Below are 13,681 nucleotides of genomic sequence, written 5' to 3'. Positions count from 1 at the left end.
TAATTGCCAATAGAAGTTACACATATATTATTCAAATCGTTGAAATAAGTAAACTTTTTGTTAATACAATAACGTAGATACTGGTAGTTTGATGCATTTTTATGTGAAAAGGGTTTGCACTTAATGCCTGACAAACAGCGTCCTCTTCTGTCGCTATATGAACAAGACGCCCCCTAACATGGTTAGCCTTGGCACAGCTGTCGTTCTTCCATTTTGTGCAGCTAAGCTAACGCCAGCTAGCACCGTTTTGCGGCAGAGATGGATGACGGTGACGAGCCGGGTTTAGTCCTGTCGCACAGCACTTCTTCGGGCTCTAAGTCGGGTGGGGACAAGATGTTTTCCCTGAAGAAGTGGAATGCAGTAGCCATGTGGAGTTGGGACGTTGAGTGCGATACTTGTGCCATTTGTCGGGTACAAGTAATGGGTGAGTCTGGATGAGTTGTTAGCTCGGCTCTCACCCACGGCTAATGAAGCTAACAGGTTTGTAACAGTACAAATGAAGCAGTAACTCTGTTCGCTTTACGTTTTGCAGACGCATGCCTTCGATGCCAGGCGGAGAATAAACAAGAAGACTGTGTTGGTAAGATACTTAACATAAAAAAGCACAATTTACTAATACCAGTAGTTGTTAAGTTAATCAAACAAGCTAGCGTTGGCTAATTAGTGGGAGCTGTCAGGAAAAACAACATTCAGCCTGCTAATTACAGAAACCTGTTTAAAGAAATTCAGAAGAACTCGTTTTTTTTATGAGCAACAGCAGCATATGTTATTTCGGAGCCCAAGAAAGATAAACGGAGTTATTTTAATTTAAATATGTCGTCAGATGTGTACATTTATGACTATAGTTCTATCCCTGTTTGTCTGAGATCATGCTGTTTCTACAGGGTTTTCAAACACTTATTGAAATTCCCTTGCTGCTGCTGCTACTGAGTATTACGGCAAAATACAATCAACCTACAATTCCCTCGTTCTTTTTCTAATAATAATCAATGGGATTCTGTAATTTAAGAGCATTATTTGTGTTTGTGGGGCTATGATTGCAGTTACCTAAAAAAGAATGGTAAATAATTGATATCCTCACTATTATCGTTATCACAATAGTACCACAAAGTACTGTGATGAAACTTTCATCACAGTACTTTGTCCACATCGCCCACCCCAAGCTTGTTATTTTCACTCACCTCCCTGATGTATTTTCTGTATAAACCATGTCCTACATAGTTTTGTCTGGTGTGGTCATTGAACTCAGCAGGTTGTGTTTGTTTTCTGTCTTTCAGTCGTATGGGGAGAGTGCAACCACTCCTTCCATAACTGCTGCATGTCACTTTGGGTGAAGCAGAACAACCGCTGTCCCCTCTGCCAGCAGGACTGGGTGGTTCAGAGAATCGGCAAATAAGCACCACATCCAGATGTACTGTGCACAGATGCACCAGAACATGGTGACAGACTTCTCACTGATCCCGGCAGTATGTCCTGCGTTGTCCTCTCCCTTTCAATCGCATGTTTCCGTTATACTTGGTGTCAAAGGAGGACAATGGACACAGCTAGAGCTGCACAGATTCGTGGCTGAAGGGATCACACTTCAAGGAGAGAAGAATAAAGTGTGTTGGAGCGTCATGTTAGCTTTACATTAATGTCTGCTGTGGTGTTTGGCACATCGTGAAAATGGGAGTTTCTTCTTTAGGGATCAAGGATTGTGAATAACTGTGATTCAGACACTGAGAATAAAATTCATACAATTCAAATAAAAGTGTCAAAGTGTGACAGATACTTCAGTCTTGAAATATTCAGTTATTTGTCAGAATAGGACTTTGAGTTTTAAAGTATATCACAAATGATTAAAACCTGCACACTGAAATCTTCCAGGTTAATTACATTCTGATTCCAATTAGATGTTTGAAATTCCCATTCTGTCTAGCATGCTCCTCTGAGCCTTTTATAGACAAAAAACAGCTTTTATGGAGTGTACATGTGGTACTGATTGGTTACAGGTTGGCTTTACGGATGTAAGTGCTTAGGCTGCGAAACTGCTCTACATGACAGGTAACCTTGTTACCCATTATACTGTGAGCATTGGATTACATGTAAGGCTGGCATTGTTCCAGTGTCAATGTGTTCCCGGTTGTTATATTTGAAACCCAATGAACGAAGCAATGAACTAAATAAAAGTTTGGATTTTTGTTTTCAAAAACCAATAAACGGGAGAGTAAGTGGAAGAGAGTTGGCCGGATAATTGACTTGGAGATGCTATTGGCTGGAAGGCTGCATCGACCTTGTTCAACCTGAGGCTGATGTGAAAAAAGAAGCAACCTCAGCGCTTTGTACCAACATGAGCATAAATAAAAATGGCTGTAAGAAATAAGTATTATTCACAACATAATGTCTTGTTTTTTTTTGTTTGTATTTTTAATTTTTTTTAATGTAGTAAAAACCTGACTCCTATTACAATATGGGGGGGTTACTCTAAAGAAGTCTGTGTAAACTCATAAATTCAGTGGTCTCCAGTGACTTTGAGGTTGGGGCTGGCACCGCATCATGTCAGAGTGGCAGTTCAGCGGTTGCACACAGCCACTTTGCATCTCCTAATAATAGACCAGTCTAAATCCTCTTAAGTTCAAACCGCATAAGTTGCTTTCCCCATGTGCCGTCTTTGCAAAAACGTGCGAGGCCGTGTGGGACGAGGCGGCGAGAATGTTGAAGATGTGGGAGCTCGATGGGCTCTCGTGTGCCTCGATTTTCCAGATGGACGAATTTAAGTGTTCTTAGTTCAACAGCTGTTTCCCAGCACGCCTCAGGATTTATCCGCCCATGGGTGACCAGGCAGGTCTGGTCAGCTTGGTGGCCAACACAGCATACCTGGGAGCTCTGCAGCCCGATAGCAACGAGCTAAGAATGCGGCGAGTGTCTCTGACGCTGCCCACGCCAAAGAAGTCCTCTGCTCCTCAGGCAGCACTGGAGAAGACCTATGAGTCTCTTTGCGAGCAGCAGCCTATAGGAAGGAAGTTGTTTCAGCAGTTTCTCCTGACCTCTGACCCTCAGTGTGTGGCTGTTGCTGAGTTTCTGGAGGAGCTGAGCAACTGGAGCGTTGCCGAGGACGGAACCAAGGAAAAGGCCAAACAGAGGATACTGTCAAAGTTTTGTCAGCCTCAGTCTCAGACTTTCCTCTCCTTCCTCACAGCGGAGGACGTCAAGGCGTGCCTGTCTCTTTTCAACAAAAACGACGAGGCAGCCGTGGAGCAGATGAGAGAAGCGACTAGAAAATTTCTGAAAGGAAAACCTTTCCTGGAGTACATGAAAAGCCCCTTCTTTTACCGATTCCTGCAGTGGAAGGAGTGCGAGAGGCAGAAGATTACCGACAGATACTTTTACGAGTTCAGGAGTTTGGGCAGAGGTGGCTTTGGAGAGGTCGGTACAAAGCTTCCCATCAAAATCAACATGTTCAAAGTAGAACACACAAATTAATAGGCTTTTCTCTAGCTCATTAAAACTACAGCGCAGGGATGGTGCTTTGCGACTTTTACATGTGTCCCTACTTCAACACACCTGAGTCAAGTAATGAGATCATTTGCAGGACTCTGGAGAACTTGACTGCATGCTGAGGAAGTGAGTTAGATGTGTCCAAACATTTAGATTTAGAGACATGTATCACTTTGACCATGTGTTGATTAAAGTAGGTGCACAAATAATTCAAACATGGACACTCTATTGTTTTTAAACAACTGACGCTTTTTATTTCATAATCATTTCATTCTTTAAAATCACAGGTTTAAATAAATTATTAAAAGTCCAGATTGAAGATGATATTCTTGCTTAATTTTTGTGAACTTCTGACCAGTAAGTGCTCATCATGAGATCATCTGATTGTTACACGAGCAAAAGGTTAGCAAGAGATTAAGACGAATTTTAATTTACATAGCACAAGGTATTACTTTGAGTGCTTTGTCCTAATTTCCCATATCTTTCCCAATTTTCTGTTCTGCCATTGCTGGCAAGAAAAAAAAATCAGCACAGGAAAAAGTCAGCAGAAAGTAATTGGGTAATTACTGCACTGCTGATGATCTTTCAGCTGATAAGCTGTTTGACCCAAAACTGATGGAATAGGTACATTCTCATTTGACAATCATATAAAAAGACACTTCCTGTGGTCATGGCAGAAGGGTTAGTCTGTTCCATCAAGCAGAGAAAACATCTTAGCAGATTGCAGAAATTACTAAAACTGTAAGGAAGTGGGTTAAGAACTGTCCAATCCACAGCTAAAAACTGGAAGGATAGTGGGGAACAATCATCTTTGAGGAAGAAATGTGGTTGGAAAAACCCAGAATGACTGATGGGTGATGAATCGCTTGTCAGTTGAACGACTGGTGACATCTAATTCAAGAAAAACAACAGAACTCAGGGCCATGTTCAACAGTGAAAGTAAGAGCAATCCCACAATTTGAGGAGAACTCAAGAACCACTAATTGGTGAGGCTAACTTGAGAAAAAGGCTTCAGTTTGCAAGGCAGCATAAAGATTGAACTCTAAGCAATAGGAAAGCTATAGGAAGTCATAATAATTAGACTGCGTGACCTTCTTTTTTTGGTAGCAATGTGGCCAGGCAGTGCATTTAAAGATGCTAAAATAATCCGTCAGACGCTAAAAACCAGTCTTGGTATTAAAATGAATCATGCTGTCCTTTTCTGACAGGTGTGTGCGGTCCAGGTCAAGCACACAGGTCAGATGTACGCCTGCAAGAAGCTGGACAAGAAGCGTCTGAAGAAGAAAGGAGGAGAGAGGCTGGCCCTTACGGAAAAGCAGATCCTGGAGAAGGTCAACAGCGCCTTCATTGTGAACCTGGCCTACACTTACCAAAGCAAAACCCACCTGTGTCTGGTCATGACCCTTATGTCCGGAGGAGACCTCAGGTTCCACATCTACGAGTTGGGCAGGAGAGGCATCCGCATGGAGCGTGTTGTTTACTACGCAGCCCAGATTGTTACTGGTATCCTTCACCTGCACTCTATGGACATCGTGTATCGAGATCTGAAGCCTGAAAACGTTCTGCTGGATGCGAAGGGCCAGTGCCGACTGTCAGACCTGGGACTGGCCGTGGAGCTGCCAAAAGGAAAAATGACTTGCCAGAGGGTGAGTACCCGACATTCATGTGGTTTGTGCGGCTGCTGAATCCTCCTCTACTCGGAGCACAGCATGGCAAAACCATTAGCAGCTTGTTTCAGACGTGGTACATTTTTACCTTCTCTTCTTTACTTTCACTACACGGTTCAGCTGCCATTTCAAGTAGCTTATCGGGAACAGGGACGATAGCGCTCCTTACAGCCGAGGATGATCCTGTGCAGCCAAAAGTTATCTCGTTAAAAGGTGCCTGACCTGATGCTCAGCTACAGCCTGCTCTGACTCAGAAATGTACAGCGAACCAGGTACAACCTGTGAGCTTTAGCTGACTAATCTGCGTCCTACAAATGGCAGAAACATTGCAGGTCTTGCATTTGTTTGTTTTTTTTGTTCATTATGATGAGTCATGCGATGTAGAGCTGGTCCAAACTGAAGGAAAACCCCAAGAGCTCCGTCAGCAACAGACTACTGCATCCTAAATGCAAAAAGGAGCGGTGTCGCATATCCTTCCTCGCAGCAGCTGTAAGACTCCCTTCCTCTGAGGTTTACGGTGGTGTCAGGAATGTTGTTGTCGTGTTTTATTTTACTTTTGTTTTTGCGTTACGTTGTGTTATAGCTTGTTGAGGTGTCTGAGTATAAAGTGCATAGATATGATCAAATTTGAAGTATTGCACATGCAATCTTCTATATTAAATTAATTGAAGTTGCAGTTTGAAAAATATAATAATAAATGATTAAAATGTGTGAAACTAAGACCTTTTCTGAATGGAAAGCTGTCCTTGAGACATGTTAAAGATTTATTTTGTTTCAGCACCGTCACAGTTACTGATTAGTACAATTGTCTTTGCCAACATCAGTGTTGCCCCAATTACTAGTCCTTAAAAGGCTTACGCAGCCTAATTTAACAAATGAACATTTTTGAAAAATTCATTTATTTTTCTTAACTCAATTTACAAAGTGAAACTTTATAGACTAATTACTTATTAGTTATGACTATTTCCCTCTTGCAGTTAATGAAAACACAATATTTAAGAGAAGAATATTACATTAGACCAATATAAATTTTTAGTACAGCAATGTGGGCTTAATCAAAAGGATGTTTAATATCCGCCTGAAGTTTGTTATTTTTAAAAGAACCTTTAATTCTAATAAATGAGCCTCATCAGAGCCTAATTCAAAAAGGTACATTTATATTTATGTTTCGCACAGAGTGATATATTTTAGGCACTTATTCCTACTAATTAGGATAATTATAACTTGTGCACAAATTAGGGAAAAATGGAGCGGGAGATCGACAGAAGGATTGGGGCAGCGTCTGCCGTGAAGCAGGCGCTGTACTGGTCCGTCGTGGTGAAGAGAGAGCTGAGTTAAAAAGCGAAGCTCTCGATTTACCGGTCGATCTACGTTCCCACCCTCATCTATGGTCATGAGCTTTGAGTCATGACTGAAAGAACGAGATCACAGATACAAGCGTCCAAAATCAGTTTTCCCCATCGGGTGGCTGGGCTCTCCCTTAGAGAGAGAAGCTCGGTAATCCAGGAGGGACTCAGAGTAGAGCCGCTGCTCCTCCACGTCGAGAGGAGCCAGTTGAGGTGGCTCGGGCATCTGGTCAGGATGCCTCCTGGACGCCTCCCTGGTGAGGTGTTTCGAGCACGTCCCACCGGGAGGAAACCCCGGGGAAGACCCAGGACACGCTGGAGGGACGATGTTTCTCGGCTGGCCTGGGAACGCCTTCAGATTTCCCCGGAGGAGCTGGAACAAGTGGCTGGGGAGACGGAAATCTGGGCCTCCCTTAGGCTGCTGCCCCCACGACCCGATCCCGGATAAATGGAAGAAGATGGATGGATGGATGGATGGATGGATGGATGGATGGATGGATGGATGGATGGATGGATGGATGGATGGATGGATGGATGGATGGATGGATGGATGGATGGATGGATGGATGGATGGATGGATGGATGGATGGATGTTTAACTTTAACATTCACCAACTTTATCTTGTGACACTAATGTCTGTCATTAGTGTTTTTTTCCGATCGGTTCTCAACGATTCCCTTCTGTTCGTTTGCAGGCTGGTACGACCGGCTACATGGCTCCAGAGATCCTGAAGCAGGAGTACTACCGCACATCTGTGGACTGGTGGGCTCTGGGCTGCAGCATTTATGAGATGGTGGCTGGTCGTTTGCCTTTTAAAGACTTCAGGGAAAAGGTGCAGAACAGCGAGGTGACTCGTCGAACTCTGGAGGATGATTGCAAGTTTGAAAACAAAAGCTTTGACGGCCCGGCCAAAGATATCATCAACCACTTTCTCAAGAAGAAGGTTCTGTTTCGCCTTGGGTGCCGGTAAGAAAAGTCCCTCACTACAAAATACCTGGTTCATGGTGTCAAGAAAGAAATCAAGTGGCAGTAGGAGAAATGTGCATGGGGACACGAAGGAACAGGTTCAGAAGAGCTGGATACACATTTTTGATCCAAACAGGGGCGTTACATTTTAATAAGCACAGCTAAGAAATCAGAACTTCACATTGCTTGTGTTATTTTATAATTATGAAATTTTTACATCGTGATATCACATCCTAAGTTGTTGCTGTAACTCATGACCTGTTATTCTGGGTTTACTGATCAAAAAGATGATGAGATTCTGGCAAAGACTGAACATTAAAATTACAACAAAACTAATTATTTAACTGGAATTCAATTAGAATAGCTGTTTATATTTTTAATTTAAAGTCCTCTCTACATATTTTTAAAGTGACAGTGCAAGTTAGAAAACCTTTATCATGGGAATGACAATAATTCAGCTCTTTATTATGAAATGTTCTCAAATTAATATTTATTTTCCTGTTTTATATTGAAAGTAAAAAAAAGAAATTTGATTTAATTTAAGCAATAAAAACTGACCTAGTTTGACTTAGAACTAAGACCATCAAATTCTTTATCAAAATGTGTTTTAGGCTCGTGTTTGTAGTAAAAATATATATTTTAAATTTGATCTTTAAACTCCCCAAATTAATGACATTCATGTACACAATGAGTCCAATTAGTGCTTTTTTTAGTCTGACACCTCAAGTAACATGAGCCAATTCAATAAAAACAGATGTATTTGTTTGTGTTTTACAGTAGAGACGACGACCCGCGGACTCACACGTTCTTCAAGAATGTCAATTTCCACCGTCTGGAGGCAGGGCTGGTGGAGCCCCCCTGGGTGCCAAAACCTAATGTGGTCTACTCCAAGGACTCTGATGACTTCAGGGACAACTCTGAGATCAAGGATGTCAAGTTCGACTCTAAGGACGAGAAGTTCTTCAAGGAGTTCAGCACTGGCGCGGTCTCCGTCTGCTGGCAGAGGGAAATAATCGACAGTGGAGTATTTGACGAAGTGAATAATCCTGAGGTGAACGGACATGGCCAAGAGAGTGTGTGGACGTCCAGGATGTGCGTCATTTTGTGAGATTCTGGATGTCTTTGCTTGAAAAATTAAATTCACTCGCTGTTAGCGCTACGTGTTGAATTAAGCTGCTCGGAGACATTTTAGGCACTTGCCTTTTTTCTTCAGATCAATGCATTTTCTTTCTACTGTAGTGCTTAGAAAGCTTTATATAACAAAACGTCTGGTAGTAATGCTGCCAGGGCCAAACACAACAAAACATTATTCACAAATATTAAGTCAAACAAAAGGGCTCGGCCGCTTCAAACTTTGCCCTTCTATTCCTGATTAGACAGTCCGTCCCAGTGGATTCATAGTTTCCATTACATCATGCATCCATTTCAGCAGGCAATTGTTCACATGTGTTTGTAAACAAGCTGCGTAATGGTTGTAGGTCACTGACAAATGGCTGGGTTATGATAATGTATTTGCTCGTAAATCTTGTAATTCTTATAATCAGCAATGTGCCAAAAACCAACAGGGCCTTTTGGTTGTGACAAGGCAAAGTCATACGCAGTGTGATTGACGTAAATCCTCTCAATGACAGATATTCACCACTAAGTGTCGCCAAACACCAACAAAGTGCATAAAGCCTCATCATCACCTCTCAGCAACAAAACTACCTTGGCTGTGTTGGTCTGGTTTTTATGAGGATGTACACATTTTTAATAATGAATCCAGACAAAAAGAAACTTTGTTCACACACTTTGTTTTTCCGCCTAGAAAAAAAAAGGCAATTAAAAGTCAGTGCCAATCTCCTATTAGAGGAGAATGTACTCCCCGGGTCAAATTGACCCACGAACATTATTGCTGTACCTCAAAAACGAACATAACAGGAGGGTTAAGTGGATACATAGTTTTAACAGTTTTAATAGCTTATCCTGGGTTTGGTAAACTTTTTAATCAGTCAGCAGTGAAAAATTGCTTTGCACCAAGTTAAGTAAGCCACAATTTTAGCAAGCAAATTTAAACTCCTTATGCGAGCTAAAAATTCAGAAATGTTACCCACATGTTTAGAAATAGTTTCATCTGTTAAAATAAACTGCTAGCTAACGATGCTTGCTCTTTCTTGCCATTAAACCGTTGACCGCAACATATAAATATTAGACACATTATCCATCATTTTGCAGATTGTAATAGAGGTAAATGCTCTGTGAGACAGCACTGTCAGTCACTGTGTGGCCCTCGTGTAAAATTGTGAACTCAGTATCAATATTTTGATAGTTAGCTATTTTAAATATCAGCCTTGAGAAATTATTTTAAAAATGTAATATATTCACCTGTATATTTTAAATATTTGCTAAAATATTGACTATTTCTGTCTCAGTGAGCTAACAAATTAAGTTTGTGTCAAAAGTTTCTATGTGGTCGTAGTCCCGTACATCCCAATTACACTGCTGATTATATCTATATACCATCTATCTGCTATCACTAGTCTTTAGGCAGACGTTTTTTATTTTACAGAAAAAGAATTACACCAACAATTTGATTCAACGGCCCAATATTCTGTCTTTTCTAAATACACCTAAACAACTTACATTTCGCTGTGGAAATTAATGACGCATCTCTGCTTTAGATTACTTTGAAAAATATGGAAACTATTTGTTAAAAGAAAAAAAGTGGAATCCCTTTTAAATCCAGTGAGCTAAATTTAAAATTCAGAGCAACGGGAAATGAAATGGGAAGCTTGAGACAGAAACATTTAGGTAGATCAAGGACATCTAGAATGTTTGCTTGGTGTCATCCCAATGAAACCGGTTGCAGTAAATGCACAAGGTGGCATTGAAACTGTAGACACGTTTCTCATTCAGTCAGGTGGAAATAAGATTTGAAGTCAGTCCTGGACAGCTGACCTGTCTGCTGCTGTACCAGAATGTTGGGACCTGACTAATGAAGACCATAGTGTAATAAAAACTAAAGATGTGTAGCAAGCTACTACTTATTATGATATGTGATTCCATAACTTTCTACTTCACTAAACTTGAAAACAGTTTTAATTACAACAGAGATATTTAGTTTTAAGTTATGTTACACAAAGCCATCATTGTTACCTAGGTAAGTTTTGTGCCTTATCTGAAATTTTTTAAACATCCTTTTAGAGGAGGGATGACACTTTTTCGTTGCCAGGAATTGCTTTGTATACCCGTCACCCAATGTTTTACTTGTTTGTGTATTTACCAATAGTTCAGCTTGTCAACCCCTTCTTAAAGCTATTAGCTAAAACTGGATCTCGTTAAATTCAACTAAGCTGCTGGATCTGTGCAAAACGGATAGTATGTAAAATGTAACTAGCAACAAACTGCACAAAAAACGGACAACTAATGGCATATGCTTAATTGTTCCAAGGTATCACAGAACAATAAGGATAGAAGAGCTTTTACCCAAACAGCCTATGAAAAAAGCAATTCTGAACCCCAAAGGTTGCAAGTGTCTGAGGTGTCCAGTTTAGCAATCCATGTCGCCAAATTTCTTGCCTAAAAAAGCAATCACATCACTCACACGTTTTTATTGAGTTTTACATAAACTCTAAACTTGGAAACCACTTTAATATTATACAATCTAATAATTAAAGTAAAAAGAAATCCGTACTCAAAGAAAAAAAAAGTTTATTGTTGTATGCCAACGCAGTTTTAACCTTGAAAGAATGCACATCAACAATGTAAGCATGAAAATGTAATCTTTAAAATGTTGGGGTTTTTTTCACTGACTTTACCCTCTGAAGCAGGGGTCCTCAGACTTTTTCCTGTGAGGGCCACATAACTTTTCCCTTCTCTGGTGGGGGGCCGGAGTCAGTTTGTAACAGAAAAAGTGTTACGATTGCAGGAGTGCCTAAATGTAAAAATTTAGTGTTTTCCAGAAAGCACAATCAAATAACATTCTCTGGGTAACATTGTTCAGGGGGCCGGACCAAATGTGGAGGCGGGCTGAATCCGACCCGCGGGCCGTAGTTTGGGGACCCCTGCTCTGAAGCATACCCAGTTGTTAGGAATCACAGCATATAAATAAGTTGGGATTTGCGACTGGAAATCTGACAAGATTTCTGCCATCAACATTTTCTGAAGTAGGTGAGAACGAGAGGAGGCAGAGGAGATCTGACATCTGGCAGAGGGCTTTGGCCAAAGGAAAACCAGGAATGGTGCAGCTACAGCCAATATTCTGCAGTCGATGCAACAAACCATCCTGGTGGCAGGTGGCACAAATGTTGTTCTTTATGTCCAAAATCTCATGTGCATGTCTTCACTTTCACTCTCTGGGTGCCAAATATCATTTTAGATGTAACATAATCTTTTCTTTTTATTATTGTCATGTATTTTGGCTTGTTGAGAGTCTTCTATGATATGAGGAGACTATGACTTGTGCATTTCATAAATGTTTTATTTTTATTTTTTCCACTAAAATTAAAATATGGTGTGAACTTTCTCTCAAAAATGTATGAAAACGAATAAACTTCCCATCATCACTTGGAATAATACTAAGCTGCTGACAAGTGAATATTTCAAGTTATGTCAATAAAGGGCCTGAGTTATTTTTAACAACTTGTTTCTTATTTATGACCAGATTTCTCATGTACCCACAGATTCACCTTGAAATTAAGCAAACATGTCTTTACTGCATACGCATGGTATGATGATATACAGTTGCTTTTAAGTTTTTTGGGAGGGTATTATAATATTGATATTGAATAGTATGAGGCTGCAATGTGATGCAGCTGGTAGGAGTGTTGCCTTGTAGCAAGAAGGTCTTGGGTTCAAATCCAAGCCTGCGGTCTTCTTGCATGGAGTTTGTATGTTCTCGCTCTGCCTGCGCGGGTTTTCTCTGGGTACTCAGGCTTCTTTCCACAAGCCAAAAACATGAGTGTTAGATGAATTAGTCTCTCTAAGGAAGAGCAGAGACACTGGAGCCATCTGTAGACAAGCTGAAGGTGATGCTAGACGATACGGCCCAAAAAACGTATCACTATATTAGCATTTCATATCAGTTGATACTGATAGTTTTTGAATACTTTTTTGTTTTAAATATGTGCTTTACCTCCACGTCAATTTATTTTTATTTATATTTTTTGTTCATTCTTAAGCAGTTATGAGGCACAGCCTTAAACTGCTGCTGGGGCAGTTACTCGACAGGTCGTTGCTAGGTAACCGAAGAATGAGTGAGTTGCTAGGTAACCGAAAATCGAGTGAGTTAGTTGACCTTGCTTAGGTTGAGCAGCTAAGAACTTTCCTCTGTCTACATCTTCCAGAATGTTGTGCAGTTCTGGATTGGAGTTCAATGAAATTATTCAATATTTTATAAAATATCTGTCATTGATCATGTGTCTATCGCTTGTTGTTGGATTTATTCTGAGGCCGCTGTAAAAGCAACCTGGAGTTCCTGCACATCTCAGTAGAAGCCGTTTGCATCGATTCCACGCTGCATCGATGGAGTAATTCATGCAGAAAGAGCTGCGATAGAGCAGGATTTGTATCAAAGAGTTTTTCCATGAACACACGAGTTTGCTGGATTTTAGTCACACTACGCAATTTCTACACAATTTCTTGAATTTTGCATTTTCGTTTGCTGCATGCCTTAATCATTGAAAGTCGAACAAATACAAGAAATATATCCATCAACGTGGAACCAATCTGTATATCACTTTAAAAACTGAATTACTGAAATAAAGGAGCTTTTTATTGATACAGCGCCTGTACACTAAAAAGTGCAGCAATATACATTTCATCATTATTAACATGTTAGTCAACAGACCGCTTTGAAAACCTCAGGCACACTTAGGTAATGAACAACACATAAACAGGTGTTGTGCTAATTCCTGAGAGGGGATGACCTTACAAAGCCGAGAAGCGGTTCCATTCACGCTTCACAGTCATGAGATTAGAGGGCGGTTCAGATGGAAACCCAAGACGCAACCCGATCATCATCGGCTGCGAAAGGCAGAGTGGGGAGTCCGCTGCGGACGATGTGACGACAAGACAAACTCAGCAGAAGGTCTCAAGGAGCATGTTTTTCCAGGCGCGTACAAGCCACCGTGAGTGTTCAGTTCCCCCGGAGCCACGCGCCGTCGTCCAGCAGCACCAGCCGTGGCTCTGCAACACGCATCTGCAGCCTGCGACACACGTGTGTGCACGCATCCTTTTTTATGCCAC

General features: G+C 41.0%; 2 protein-coding genes across 2 annotated transcripts; both read left to right on the top strand.

Annotated features, from left to right (window-relative positions):
* The first annotated feature begins 168 nt into the window (after positions 1-168).
* On the top strand, positions 169-2,362 carry rnf7 (ring finger protein 7). Its single transcript, XM_008425423.3, has 3 exons — positions 169-424; positions 533-580; positions 1,278-2,362. Exons 1-3 carry the CDS (start codon positions 259-261, stop codon positions 1,394-1,396), a joined length of 333 nt encoding a protein of 110 aa, XP_008423645.1. The 5' UTR covers positions 169-258; the 3' UTR covers positions 1,397-2,362.
* An 84-nt stretch (positions 2,363-2,446) lies between these two features.
* On the top strand, positions 2,447-13,172 carry grk7b (G protein-coupled receptor kinase 7b). The gene is made up of 4 exons (XM_008425427.3): positions 2,447-3,405; positions 4,686-5,123; positions 7,185-7,456; positions 8,234-13,172. Exons 1-4 carry the CDS (start codon positions 2,809-2,811, stop codon positions 8,562-8,564), a joined length of 1,638 nt encoding a protein of 545 aa, XP_008423649.2. The 5' UTR covers positions 2,447-2,808; the 3' UTR covers positions 8,565-13,172.
* Positions 13,173-13,681: the final 509 nt, after the last annotated feature.

This window comes from Poecilia reticulata, chromosome 13 (genome assembly GCF_904066995.2).
Source record: "Poecilia reticulata chromosome 13, P_reticulata-male-v2, whole genome shotgun sequence".
In the NCBI taxonomy this organism is placed as follows: Eukaryota; Metazoa; Chordata; class Actinopteri; order Cyprinodontiformes; family Poeciliidae; genus Poecilia; species Poecilia reticulata.
Note: the sequence above shows the minus strand (reverse complement) of the source record. Positions and strands in the feature narration are given on the sequence as shown.